Source organism: Micromys minutus, assembly GCF_963924665.1.
Source record: "Micromys minutus genome assembly, chromosome: 6".
Taxonomy (NCBI): domain Eukaryota; kingdom Metazoa; phylum Chordata; class Mammalia; order Rodentia; family Muridae; genus Micromys; species Micromys minutus.
In genome coordinates this window covers 25,628,443-25,642,848 of record NC_137975.1, presented here as the reverse complement: position 1 = coordinate 25,642,848, position 14,406 = coordinate 25,628,443, and the positions used below count along the sequence as shown (strand labels likewise).

The following is a 14,406-nucleotide window of genomic DNA, read 5'->3' as shown; positions in this document are numbered from 1 at the left end:
AAGACCTGATTTCCTAGTCTTTGAGAAGCATATTTCTTATGGGATAACTCTTTTTAAAGACAGTCTTACTATTATGCATACCTGGTTGGCCTGCATTTGCTATGTGGACCAGGCTGGCCTCTGCCTCCTAAGTGCTATTAAAGGCCATGTGCCAAGTCCAACTGATTCTGTGGAGTTTTTTTTTTTTTTTTTTTTTTAACTTTATGTGTTTTTTTTTGTCTGCATGTTTATCTTTGTGCCATATTCATGCTTGGTCCTAGAAGAGGTCAAAGAGGCCTCAGATCTGTTAGAACTGCCTTACGGTTGTAAGCTGCCATGTGGTTGCTGTGAACTGAACCTGGGTCCTCTGCAACAGCAGCAAGCACTCTTACACCCTGAGCCATCTCCCCAGCCCGATTCTGAGTTTTGAAAGGACAATTTTGTAGAAGTAAATAGGCTTAGGCAATCTCTGTTGCTTTCCCCAGTTGCCAGGTGTTACAGGCAGGTGGGCACAGGCTACACAGGCACCCTACCCGTGGTCCGGAATTGCAGGATGCTATAGGCACAGCAGCACCCATTGGTCACCTCTGTCCACCTCAGGCAAGGAGCAGTGGAGTTGCACGAAGTACGTGAAAACCTGTGACGAAGGAAGAGGTGACAGAGAAAGAGGTGAGAGGTGGAATTGTCTTACAGGTGGTCATGAGTGACGTCAGCCACTTGAGACCTCAGGCTAAGCACCTTCCTCTGTTCTCACAATGTATATACTCCATCCAAAGGCAGTCAGGATTCCAATCTCACTGTTGAAATGACTTTATTTTGTTCACATCAAACTGAAACGGCAGAACAGTAGTTTAGTTTTTTCTTTGGTCACTGGGTCAACAATGTTTGGCAGTTCTCATAAAGGGAAACAAGCTGAGTTTGAGGCCAGCTTGGTTTATACAGCAAGTTCCAGGGTGGCCAAGCCTATTTAGGGAGACCCTGTCTCAAACGACCACCACCACCATCCTACACACAAACACGAAAGAATGTAGCCAGCAGGAATAGAAAATTTTTACTAGAAGTGCAAATAAAACAGTAAGACGCTTTGAAAAGTGAAAATGGCAAATGTTTTTTAGTGGTTAAAAAAAACAAAACAAAACAAACAAACAAACAAAAAAAAAAAAAAAAACAAACCCGGGTTGGCTGGAGAGATGGCTCAGTGGTTAAGAGCACTGGCTGCTCTTCCAGAGGTCCTGAGTTCAAATCTTAGCAACCACATGGTGGCTCCCAACCATCTGGGATGGGATCCATGCCCTCTTCTGGTGTGTCTGAAGACAGCTACAGCGTACTTATATACACAGAAAAATACCCAGAGTTATTAGCAGGGGAACAGGAATTGAATCCTCTTTCCCTCTGTTGCAGGGAACACTGGTGGATTTGTCTCAAAGTCCACACAGCAAAGCCTGACAGTGTGCCTACGCTGCGGTCCTGTTTCTGTGACACAGGTCAAGGAGCTAAGGACAGTGAAGTACAATCACCGCTATGAGCAACTGCAGGCGACACACGGGATCACTGAAAACATAGGCCAGCACCACAACGCAACACTCACAATAGTGTGCAGTTGTCCCCTATTCTGTTAAACAAACGAAAGTTGTAAAACAGTCATACAGTATGATCTCATATTTGCTTTGAAAACTACATTTGCATATATACATAGAAAGACGTTGAGGGTAGGCTGGAGGGATGGCACTGGCTGCTCTTCCAGAGGTCCTGATCAATTCCCAGCAACCACATGGTGGCTCACAACCATCTATAATGGGATCCAATGCCATCTTCTGGTGTGTCTGAAGATAGCGACAGTGTGCTCACAATAAATAAATCTTAAAAAAAAAAGGACAGACACTGAGGATATACACATTACTGCTAGCAAGCTCTAGCTGATGGAACTGTGAGTTTATTAGAACTTCATACTGATTCTCACACTGGCATACAATGAACATGTATTGTTTCTGTGACATTAAAATGGGGTCATGTGGATTGAGGACAGGAGTGCTTGCCTATCTGATGGAAAACATGGCCTCTCCTCTGCCGCTGAGAGACCATTCAGACTCGGGGTGGGAGGGAAGCAAGCAGGGTGCAGGTAAAACCCTGCCCAAGACTCAATTAAGGGGGGGCTCTAAGAGGGAGCCCTTTAACAGCTTCAGCGAGGGAAGAATACTCAGAAAACAGATGCCAAGGAAGAAACTTGTTTTTTAATTTCTAAAATATTTTTATTTACTGGTTTGTGTGTGTGTGCTTGCTTGTCTGTGTGTTCACCACACACATGTAGGCACCTGCAGGGACCTGAAGGTGCAGGCCTCTTTGAACTGGAGTTACAGGCAGCTGTGAACCTCGCACGGGCGTGCAAGGTATTGAACTCATGTCCTCTGAAAGAGCAGCAAACATTCGTAACTGTGAGTCATTTCCCCACTTCCTACTTGGTTTTTTGTGTCTGCTTGTTCCTCTGAAACAAGATCTCACGTAGTACAGGCTGGCCCTGAATTCGGTATGTAACTGAGGCTGACCTTGAACTCTTGATCTGCCCCTACTTCCTAACTGACTGCATTCTGAGGAATACTGAAATCTTATCTCAATTTAGACCCAGAGGAAGGGGTGATGACAAAGTATTTGAACCTGTTTATACAGAGCCTTTTTAAGCCACCGAGTCACTGAGAAAGGACAAAGTAACTGGAAATCATGTTGAAGATTTAAGTTGGTTAATAAGAGGTTTGCATTCTTAGTTGGTACAAGCAGTTCAAGTGAACCAAAATCCTGATACCTTGTGACCTATACGTAATGGTGGCAGTGGCATTGAAGACGTCTTTCCTGGTAACCCAGGTGTGATCTGGCTGAGGCCTGCCTCTTGTAGATCCCACGCTCTCTACTCTGAGTCCAAGAGAGCCTGGTGCACAGCTAGGGCTGAGTTTCCCTTAGGGCTGACCACAGTAGCAAGGAGCTAATAAAGAGAAACTGGATCAAGATCTGAGGGAAGAGGGGTCATACTCATCTTCACAATAAAATGCCACTATCCACCCAGGAAAAAGGCTCTCAAACACAGAATTAAAAATGTGTCTAAAGAGTAAAATACTGACATTTGTAAATGTTTTACGTTTAAAAAGAATAAATTACTGTGGATAAGTAGGTCGCATACAATGAAATTACTCTCAAATACATGTATGTTTTATGTTTTTTGACATCTCACCTGGTCCAGGTTATGTAGCTGAATTCAAGGTTATGGCCTTGAATTCCTGATCTTCCTGCCTGTACCCCCCAAGAGCTAGGATTACAAATGTGCACCCTATTACACTTAGCTTCTAGAACGAGAAAAGGTAGAGTTTCAACTATTAGCCTTATTTCTTGTCATCATGGCTAAAAAGATGAATGCTGTTCTTCTTGAGAAGAGAGACCTGCGTCAAGGTGAGGAGGCAGAGTGCCAGGAACCAGACTACACTGTAGGGTGCTTGCATGTTCTTCCATGTTCCAAAACAGGGGAAAGGGACTTTAGGACACGTTGTGACAGAGAGGACTAAGTGGGAGGCATGCTCTGAGGCCTGACGGAAACAGGACCGGCCCTCTGCAAGATCAAGGGCAAACCCAGTGTTCATCCTTCCTATTAGTAGCAAGAAGTCAGCCAGCACAGCTGACACACCAGGTCCAGGTCCAGTTCTTGTGGGGAGAGCTTTATAGCTAGGGTGGAGCCAAGTCCCTCTCCCCTCAGTTACTCGTGGGCAACTCGTTCCAAGGCCACATAGAAGCTGTTCTTGTCATCTAGGCAATGCCAGCCGATGGGTCCAATCTCACAGTCTGCGCAGACCAGAAACTTGATGTTGCCCACGTCCTTGGTAAAGCCCACGTTCTCAAAGATGAACATGTCATTAACCAGCCAGTGTTCCTGCAGGAGATCACCATCAGGGCTGCTGCCGTCGGCCAGATCTGGCTTCTTTCTCATAGAGGGGAGGAAAAGCTGTGGTGGGATAAAACATGTGGGTATAAAAGCTGAACCGGCTCCAGTTACATCTCACTCCCATTGTACCTACAATGGACCCTGATGCCTAACAGCTTTCTGGAATGGGAGAAAGTAACAAACACAGCAGCCATCACATCAGGGCATGGACTAGGATGCTGACTACTCTTTTGGCGCCTGCCCTAATTATTACGATCACTATCATCATTATTATTATTTAGAGATATAGTTGTCCATTCCTTGGCTGTTCTTTAATCCACAGAGATCTACCTGCCTCCACTTCCTTCCTGAGTACTTGGATTAAAGGTGTGCCCCCGCCACATTTGAAGTGCCCTGGTTTTGTTTTTGTTTCTTTTTTGATTTTCACTTTCCATAGTCTTTCTTGATTTGTGTACATGTAAATCACACAGCATTAGTCAACAGTGTCTGCTTTCAGAGCTGTTCTTTTGCCTGCCCATTCCTTCTTCCCTGATACTTTGCCAACTGTAGACCAAGTCATATGAGGACCTCTTCACGGTCACACAACTCTAAACCTTCTCCCCGATATACCCCCTGCCACACACACACACACACACACTGCTACAACTGCCCACAACCTCACATGTAATAGATGTATTTAACTCTCAGGTTGTACTCACTGTCCAGGCTGGTTTGAACCGGCCCCTGTGTTCTACACTGACTATATTACTGTGAGGCTAGCTTCAATGTACTTTTTTCTTTATGACTACCAAGCTCAGCCACAAGGTCTGATAAAGAGAACCAGAGCGTTTGCTCTGATTCTTAAAGAGATATGGTGGGGCGCTTCACTGTCCACAAAGGCCATGGGCATGTCATGGCCTAGGTTCCCCTCACTTCACTGTGTATCAGTTACACTGGCTGCCTTGCTTCCTCAACAGCAGTAAGATGGTTCTGTCTGCACACTTGGCATGGCTGCTCCCTTGATGGTTAGTACTTAGCACAAATGTAACCTCGGGAAGTCTCTGACCTACAATCTGGATGAATTCCATATCGCCGATCTCATGTATGTATGTATGTATGTATGTATGTATGTATGTACATACATACATATATAAAGAATCATTGATGTATACCTTGCACATATGTAAAGTGCACTGTCTGCCATATTTGGGCACATGTATGTGCTGATGGAAATACCATGATTAAGATATAGACACGTTCATCATACCCCAGTTTCCTCATACCATGCTCATATTTTCTGAAAATGTCATATTAGATTTTGTGTATGGATGTTTATCCACATGCATGTATACATGTGTATCACATGTGCCTGTTAGATCCCCTGGAACTGAAGATATAGTCAGTTGAGAGATATACTATGGGTGCAGGGACTCGAACCAGTGTCTTTTATAGGAGCAACAAGTACTGTTAACTGCTGAACTATCTTTCCGACCCCTAAAAAGTCTCATTAATTTGTTGTTTATCTTTCTCCATTAAAGTAACTGTTCCTGGATTGGATTTATTAAAAAAAACAAACAAACAAACAAACAAAAAAAACCTAACTTTAGAATTTGGCATGTTATCTCCAAGATATTTTTTAAACATTTATTTGTGTGCGTTTATGTTAAGGTATGCAATGTTATATTTGGGGAGCCTGTGGAGGCCAGAAGGGGGTGTCAGATCACCTGGAACTAGTTGAGGCAATTGTGAGCCACTGGACGTGGGTGCTGGGAACTTAACTCATGTTCTCTGGAAGAACAAGTGCTCTTGACAACTGAGCCATCTCTCCAGCTCCTACCCCTAGACCTTGCAAACTTCAAACTGCATATTTTCAGTCTACAATTGCCGGAAGCAACTGTTGCATGTGTGTACATGCACACAAACAACTGCTTTTATCTTCTCTGTGTGTGCAGCAGGCATATTCTCTACTGCAAAACGCAATGCCAGCAAAGCTTGCTAACCCGTTCCTCTGCACAGCTGCTGCCCTATCACCTGCTTCCCACAATCTTCCCACATCTTGCTATAGTCCTGTCTGGTCAAAAGTCATGATCTTCCTGTCTCATAGCTGCCTGAGAAGAGGCAAAACATATACATACGTTTTTTCCTCCTTTTTTTTTTTTTTTTTTTTTGAGATGGTCTTTTATGAGGCTGACCGACCTTGAACTCACTACGTTAGCTAGGCTAACCTAAAACTCAGAGGTCCGCCTGCTCATGTCTCATGAATGCTGGGGTTAATGGTCTTCACTATGCTCAGCTTCTTTCTCTTTATTTTATGTGAATGAATGTTTGCTCTGTATGCATGTATATGCACCATGTGTGTGCCTAGTGCTGCTGAGGTCATCCTCTGAACCTGGAGATACAGATGATTGTGAGCTAACATGTAGGTGTTGGGAACCAATCCCGAGTCCTCTGCAAGAGCGATGTTTACAGTTTCAGCCCATCATGTGGACGGAGTGGCAGAGCACCTCTCATCAAAGGGGACAGGGAGCAGATTACCACAATGACAAGGTAAACCGGGCAGCAACAGCCCAAGCACGGCCCCACAGTGAGCACGCTCTAACAGTCTACACAAGGTCTGAATTCAGCTGCAGGCTAAATCAGAGCCCTCATTAGCTAATCCTCACAGATCAGAGCCAGAGATACTCTAGCCACCTCCTAGGTGTTTCAATTAAGTTGACAAGATTAATCGTCACAGCCAGACGTAGTGCGCAAACCTTTGATCCCAGAACTCTAGAGGTGAAGGTAGGTGGATCTTTGAGTTTGAGGGCAGCCTGGTCTACACAGTGAGTTCCAGGACAGCTGGAGCTACATGGTGGAACCCTGGTTTGGGGGACGGGTGGGGGTATTAATCATAGCAGCCGTAGTAGTAATAAAACAATACTACTCATAAAACTAAGATTCATGTTTTATTTGATTTGTGAGGGGTTTTTGTTTGGTTGGTTTTTTGGTATATGTGTGTGGTGGTAAAATTACACTGACCATTTAGCTTCTTTAAAAGGTTGGTGTTTTTTATTATTTATGTGCACGTGCGTGTACCTGTGTCAATGAATGTCACTTGTATGCCTGCCTGTGGAGGTCAGAACCCTGGGATCTTTTGAAGCTTTGGTTGGGGGGGGGGGTTGAGCTGCCCAATGTGGGTGCTGAAACCAAATCCAGGTCCTCTGGAAGTGCAGTTAAGTGCTCCTTGCTACTGAGCCACCTCTCCAGTCCTCACCATTTTTTCTGTGTACAATTCAATACATACTGCTCTTTGACAGCTCCTGAGTTCAATTTCCAGCAACCACATGGTAGCTCACAACCATCTGTAACGGGATCTGATGCCCTCTTCTGGTGTGTCTGAAGACAACTACAGTGTACTCACATAAATATAATAAATCTTTAAAAAAAGAATGTTCATAGAATTTTATTGTCACAGTCAACAGCTGTCACCAGAGCTGCTTTTTCATCTTCCTAAACGGAGACTCTGGTCCCACTGAACTTTCTCATTGGCCTTGAGAAGAGCAACCCCCAGGTACTGTCTTCTAAAGAAGCAATTATAGGCATCTCATGTGCGTGGAATCAGCCTATGCACATCCTTTTCTGGCTGGCTTGTTTCACTCACTGTCCCAACAAGCTCATTTATTGTTAAGAAATAATTCAAAGGAGCTGGCTGGGTATAGTGCCTTATGCCCTTACTCTCGGCAGAGGCAGGTGGGTAACTTTAAGGTCAGTCAGGGCTACAAATTGAGGCCCCGTTTCAAAAGCCAACAACAAAATCCAGAGAACTAATTTAGGAGTAGCCAAGAGCACCTGCTGGTCTTCAGAGGACTCAAGTTTGATTCCCAGAACTCAAAACTCCCTGTACTCAGCTCCAAATGATCTGATGCATGCTTGCACACAAGTACATACCAACACACACACACACACACACACACACACACACACACACACACACACAGGGGATCTCTAGCCTTGGTACAATCAAGGCAGTGAAATCTTTAAAATCTTCAAGTCTAGGTAACACAAAACTGCAGGCCAGCCTTCCAAGCACAGTGAGACTCTTTGTCAAATAAACAGAGGAGTGGGGACATGTGCGTTTGTGTGTGTGTGTGTGTGTGTGTGTGTGTGAGAGAGAGAGAGAGAGAGAGAGAGGAGAGAGAAAGAGAAAGACTTATACAAATAGATCATAAAGCTGCTAAGCTTTGAGAACTGGCTTTCTCAGCAGCATAATTGTCTGTTTCAAGCTGGCTGTGGTGGTGTAACCCCCAACACTTGAAGGTAGAGGCAGGAAGTGCAGTGGGCTGTTCCATGGGAGCCTGGGAGGTAAGAATGCTGAGAGCTAGCCAGTAAGCACCATTCCTCTGCGCTCTCTGTTTCAGTTCCCTGCTCTGCTTGAGCTTTGACTTGGCTTCCCTCAATTAATGGACTGTAATTAGGACATGTAACCAAACAAACCCTTTCCTCCCCAAGCGCTTCTGGTCCAGCCTCTATCAAATCACAGAAAATGAAGGACAGACATTGGTGCTGAGAGTGAGTAAGGTATGAATGTTTTAGATGGGGGACCAATTCTATGACTGAAGAAAACACAGCTTGCATGCTGCAAACAGGAGTAAAGGTGCCAATCGACATACTGAACCGGGGCCGGGAATGTGGCTCAACTGGCAGAGTTCTTGCCAAGCAGGCCTAAAGTCTCTCATAAGTGCAATACCCAGGCAAACATACGGAGCAGTGGCACATGCCTGTAAGGCAGGATTGGTAGGTTCAAGACCATCCTCAGTCATGCAGAGTTCAAGGCTGGCGTAGCTTTATAAGACTCTGACTTTTGTTTCCCAGGTTCTTACTAGGTACACAGTCTAGGTACAGAAGATACACACACGGATAGGACACAGGCCCTCAGAGTCTGGAAGTACAAGCAGCAAAAAGTACCATGGCAGTCAACTGAGGTGCCAGAAATTTGCAATGTAGGGTCTAGGGTTTCTGAAAGATTGGGCCAAAGAATTCTTAGCTATGAGAAGCAGCTTGGTCATCACATGATACAAGGCAGCAGCCGCAGCTCCCACCTACTCAAGTCAGCAACACCCCTTCCAAATGCTCACCACATACAATATCTGTGTATACCTCAGACACTTCCCTTTAGGGACAAACTTACTCCCAGTTGGAAAACATACTGCCTTAGGCTATGAAATGGAAGGCAGTCATCACTGGGCCCTACATCACATCAATGGTGGGATGTTTTCACAGTTTAACCTTCCAAAGACTATACCTTACAGGTGAAAACACTATGGGCTACCTCAAAGTTAGAACCTTTTTTTTTTTTTTTTAAGATTTACTTATTTTTACCTTGTGAATGTTTGCTGCATGTGTGTATCACAAGCATGTCTGGTGAGATGTTGGGTCCCCTGGATCCAACTAACTGGAGCAACAAAAAGTTGTGAGACACCTGACCATGTACTTCAAGAATGGTCCATGCTCTTAACCTCTGAGCCACCTCTCTAGGCCTCGATGGGCATTTTTGTTTGTTTGTTTTTTTACTCTTTTTCTATATTGAGGTCAGTCTATAGAGAGAATCAGACTGCTCAGATATTTAACTCCTGCCTCCCGAAAGGACAACCTTAAGAGGGATGAGCAACAGCTTCACTAGACTGGCCTCATAGTGATTCCTCAATAGTCCAGGGTTAGACTATGAGAAACAAAATATGATATGTAATATCTAATTTAATTTGTTCACAGGTTCCCTCCCATGAAACAAAAACTTCAACTATAAACTATCTTGGGGCTGGAGAGATGGCTCAGTGGTTAAGAGCACTGACTACTCTTCCAGAGGTCCTGAGTTCAATTCCCAGCAACCACATGGTGGCTCACAACCATCTGTAATGGGATCCAATGCTCTCTTCTGGTGTGTCTGAAGACAGAGGCAGTGTGTTCACATAAAAAGATAAATCTATTTAGAAAAAAAACTTTTTTTTCTTTTTTTTTTTTGGTCTTTGAGATAGTTTGTCTCTGTGTAACAGTCCTAGCTATTCTGGAACTTACTATGTAAATCAGGATGGCCTCAAACTCACCGAGATCTGCCTGCCTCTGTCTCACAGAGTACTGGGATCAAAGGTGGGTCCCACCATGCCTGACTACTACAAAACTTAAGCTCCTTGACTCTTTAAAAAAAGATTTATCCCGTTCATAGACAGGATCTCATTATGTATCCTTATTGGCTGTGAACTCTCTGTGTAGCCCTAAGTGCTAAGATTTCAGGTTCGATAACTCTTTCAGGGTTAGTAAGTGCTTAGGTTAGGATTCAGTTCCTTGGATCAGTTCCCTCCCTTCACGAGGTTCCTGTCCGTGTGATTCTAATTAAAACAGGGCCTTCCACCCACACCACAGATGTGGTCATCAAAACACGAGGAATGAGGGACACACTAACACTTCTTTCTGCTCTTCACCACATAACAGAACGGTGGCCCACCATCTTCCTACAGACCATCAATAATGAGGGTCTGAAAGCTATTTACAGTTTGAATTATCCAACAGGATGGCATGTTACACTTAAAAAAAAAGTTTCATTTTCTCATCGAGGCGATGGTGGTGGTTTAAGAAGGTTATTTAAAAACCCTACTTTAAATGGTGCACACCTTTAATCCCTGGCAGTGTAGAGCCAGGCAGGTGGATCTCTAAGTTGGAGGCTAGGCTTGTCTACAGAGCAAGTTCCAAGCCAGCCAAGGCTACACAGTGAGACCGTGCTGTCAAACAAACAAACCCAAAAAAACCAAACACACACATACACTCGGGAAAACCCTCAGGATTCCGATTCCAGATTACCTCTTCTCATAAATAAAATTTAACTTTATAACCTTACACACACACACACACACACACACACACACACACACACACACACACACACTTTCTCACTCTTTCTCTCCCCTACATGAAAAAGTCCTATCTGCAAGAAAAGAATGGTTAACCTGGGAACTGTATCTCGCGGGGCTTAGGAAAGTTGGGTACTAGCAGTGAATTCTCCCCACCAAACTCATTTTCCTCTGTAGAGAGCAAATGAGACAGGAGTGGGAACTGAAAGAAAGATGGATAAAATCTATGGTGGGAGGGATCAAGTGATTCTTCTCCTGGGGCGACACCGAGTGGTGGCTGGAGATACACCTGCGGGGTACAGCAGGTTAGCCAGAGCTAAAGGAAGCAGGAGGCTGGGGTTCGCCTCTCAGCTCGCACAAGACACCCAAGGCCTGGGGGAGGGTGGGACGCCTAGGACAGGTGCACTCTCTGAAGGACTGCGAGAGAGATCACGTAGGGGACCAGGCAACTGTGCCGGGACACCCGGGTCCGGGTTGCCAACCGCGCCAGTGGGGCGGGGCCTCGCAACGCGGGGCGGGGCTAAGAAGCACGAGGAAGGGCGCGGTCTCCGAAACCTGGGAGCTGGGACCAGCCTGGAGCCACTCGGTCGCTCAGGACAGCGAAGACTGTGCAGCACCAAGCACTTTCTTACCTGCCGACGAGAGAAAAGAGCAGTTCCTGGCTGCAGCACCCGAGAGCCGCAACGCTGGCACAGCACCGCCTTCCGGTTCCGGCCTTCGGCTGACACGAGCTCGTTCTGCAGCTCGCTCGGTTCCATCGCCGCGCAGCCACAGCATCAGCCACGACGACGCACGCGCGGTGTGGGCAGGCTCACCCGGAACTACGCTGGCTCGGCTCCGCAGGGGCGGGGCGCCGATGCTCCTCGCGGTATCTCTGCGCAGGCGTCTGGACTCTATTGCGCAGGCGCCTTTATTTATTGCCGGACACTTTTAAGTGTCAGCGTTACTTATGACCATCCTTTTTCTCTATACCTACCTAGTCACTAAGCCTCCCTTTATATTGGCCTAAGTAAATCACTATAACTAGCCTTACCACTAGGCTCTTGGAATATTCCATTGCTTCATAAATAGATGGCGATAATCTGGGTCAGGCCACACCTCAGCAAGATCTAGCTACAAAACATTTGCTTCCTATGTAAGATGTAGAAGTACATTTCGTGTTGAGAAAAGTTGCGTGGAAATATTAAGCCCAGTGTCCAATAGTGCCCATTTGTTAGGTAGCAAAGCGTTGCTTATAGTAATTTTGAAAAGGTAGTCATCTCCTCGGGCATAGTGCAGAAAGGCTAAGAGAAGGTTTGCAATTTGTATAGGTTCCAGGGTGTTCCAAAGTCACCACTCTTAACCTTCTAACTGGTCTTTGTATCTCCAGATTATTGGTTTTAGTGTAACTGTGAGTTTCCCGAGATCAGGACATCAGAACGAGGGAATTAAACTACCTTATTGTTCCACATGCTCAGTCCTGCTCCCCTATTAGTCTGACATTACAGGATGATGGGCATTGTGTTGTTTTGCTTGCATTGTAAGTGCATTGTGTTTGTGCCTGTGGGGGCCAGAAAAGGGCACCAGATGTCTGGAACTGGAGTTAGCTGACTGTTGTAACCTACATGGGTGCTGGAACCCAGCCCACATCTTCTGAAAGAACAGTCAGCAGCTGGCACTCGAACATGACCCCATCTCTCCAGCCTCCTAGGTATCATTTTAATTAACCATTAGGTTGTCAGGAATTCAAGATCTCAGACACAGGGTACAGTATACTAAAAAGGGATCAAATTTAGGAATGGTTTGCAAACCAGTAGCTAAAGCGTTAGTTTACCTGGAGAAAGAGGCTGTACTAATCAGAATAGTAGAATATGCCCCTCAGAACCATGGATTTGATGCATGTTAAGGAAATTGAACTTTATGGAAACCTATGGAACTTGGGAACAGAAACACCAATATTTACCAATAATTGGCTCTATATTAAGTACTGTGATAACCACATCTGAATTTCAGAAAGAACTGCTGACAAAATAGACTAGTGGGGGGAAAGTGTAATGGTCAAGGACATCATTTACCTTATTTACGTCATAAAGGAATAGACTTGAGCAATGTAGAACTCAGAATGAGTTGGATGTCTGTATTGTGATGATACAAAATAAAGCTTCCTAGGGATAGGAAACTGACTGATGTGGAGTTCTATGAACAGGGCTAGGAATAAAGTGCTTGCTTAGCAAACAGAGAACAATGCCAAGCATGGTGGCACTTGCTTGTAATCCCAGTGATAGGCAGAGACAGGTGGATTTGGGGGACTCAATGACATACACAAGCCTGGCAACTGCATTTAGATCCATGGAACCCACATAAAAGTCTGAGTTGACTCTATTGAATTATCCTGACCACACACACATAGCCACCCCCATAGTAAGTTAAAACAAGGAAAAAAAAAATCACAAGGTGGATGGTATCTGAAGAACAAACAGTACTTGAGGCTATCTTCTGCCTCTATCACACAAAGGGGGTGCCAGAAAGACAGCTCAGTAGTAAAGAGCAGACACGGCCCTTCCTAAAGCAACAGTGTTAGGCAGGTCACAAAGTTCAACTTCAGCTCCAGAGGCTCTGGAGGCCTTCTGACCTCCACAGGCCCTACAATTGGGTTACAGGTAACACAGATATATGCATATTCACATCATTTTTTTTAAAGAGAAAAGAACATATGAATGGAATTCTGTGTATGGACATATTTTGTATGAAAAATGGGGGAATTTAGAAAGAAGCAATGAGTTTTATATCTTGGTTTTCTCAAACTGTTCAGTGGTGGCTTCAGTGCATGAACTGTGAATATGGCCCAAAATTCAGAAATCAGCACTGGTGACCGAGAGATACTTACCAGTCCTTTCTCTTGTATTTTCTTTTCCTACCTGCCAACCTTCCCCGGGCCCCTAAGAACGAACCACATTTCCCAGGCTGTGGTTCAGTAAGCTGACACAATACATCCGCTAAAGACAAAGTAGATAGCCTTATCCTCTTGTTCCGCTTTCTTTTGGCTCTAGGACCAGGAGACACTTGTTTTAGCTGTATATGCTGGTGCACACCTTTAAAACCAGCACTCACAGGCAGAAGCAGTGGCTCTCTCCAATGCCAGCCTGGTCTACAGATCAAGTTTTCAGGACAACTAGAGCTCAACTGTGCGGCATGCCTTGTACACAGCTATTTGTAGCATCACATGCACTAACTGAAGCAAACACAGACTACTAGAGAGGCAAAACCCCAAAAATTCATGTGCACTAAAGTTGCTCAAGGCTGTTGCTTTATCTTTTCATTTTACTGTTTCTCGAGTCAGAGTTTTTCTGTGTGTCCTGGCTGTCCTGTCTCATTCTGTAAGACCAAGCTGGTCTCAAACTCACAGACTGGCTTGCCTCTGCCTCCTGAGTGCTGAGATTTAAGGTACCATTGCTCAGCTCTATCTATCTATCTATCTATCTATCTATCTATCTATCTATCTATCTATCTATCTACCTACCTACCTACCTACCTACCTACCTACCTACCTACTTACCTACCTACCTATCATTTTCATGTAGATACACAGTATGAAAGGACAATAAATCAGACAAATTTGGGCAAACATTTTACCAATGCTTCAGGCTGACCAGAGAAGCAGCTGAG

General features: G+C 44.9%; 1 protein-coding gene across 1 annotated transcript; it reads right to left on the bottom strand.

The window, feature by feature from the left end:
• Positions 1-2,012: 2,012 nt before the first annotated feature.
• On the bottom strand, positions 2,013-11,522 carry RABIF (RAB interacting factor). The gene is made up of 2 exons (XM_080917597.1): positions 11,394-11,522; positions 2,013-3,961 (listed from the first exon to the last, which is right to left on the bottom strand). Exons 1-2 carry the CDS (start codon positions 11,517-11,519, stop codon positions 3,716-3,718), a joined length of 372 nt encoding a protein of 123 aa, XP_080773723.1. The 5' UTR covers positions 11,520-11,522; the 3' UTR covers positions 2,013-3,715.
• Between the last annotated feature and the right edge of the window lie 2,884 nt (positions 11,523-14,406).

Bases quoted from the DNA above. Each gene is read 5' to 3' on its own strand.
- RABIF (XM_080917597.1), bottom strand. From the start codon at position 11,519: ATGGAACCGAGCGAGCTGCAGAACGAGCTCGTGTCAGCCGAAGGCCGG. The intron at 3,962-11,393 runs GTAAGAAAGTGC...ATCCCACCACAG, and splicing joins CTCTTTTCTCTCGTCGGCAG to CTTTTCCTCCCCTCTATGAG.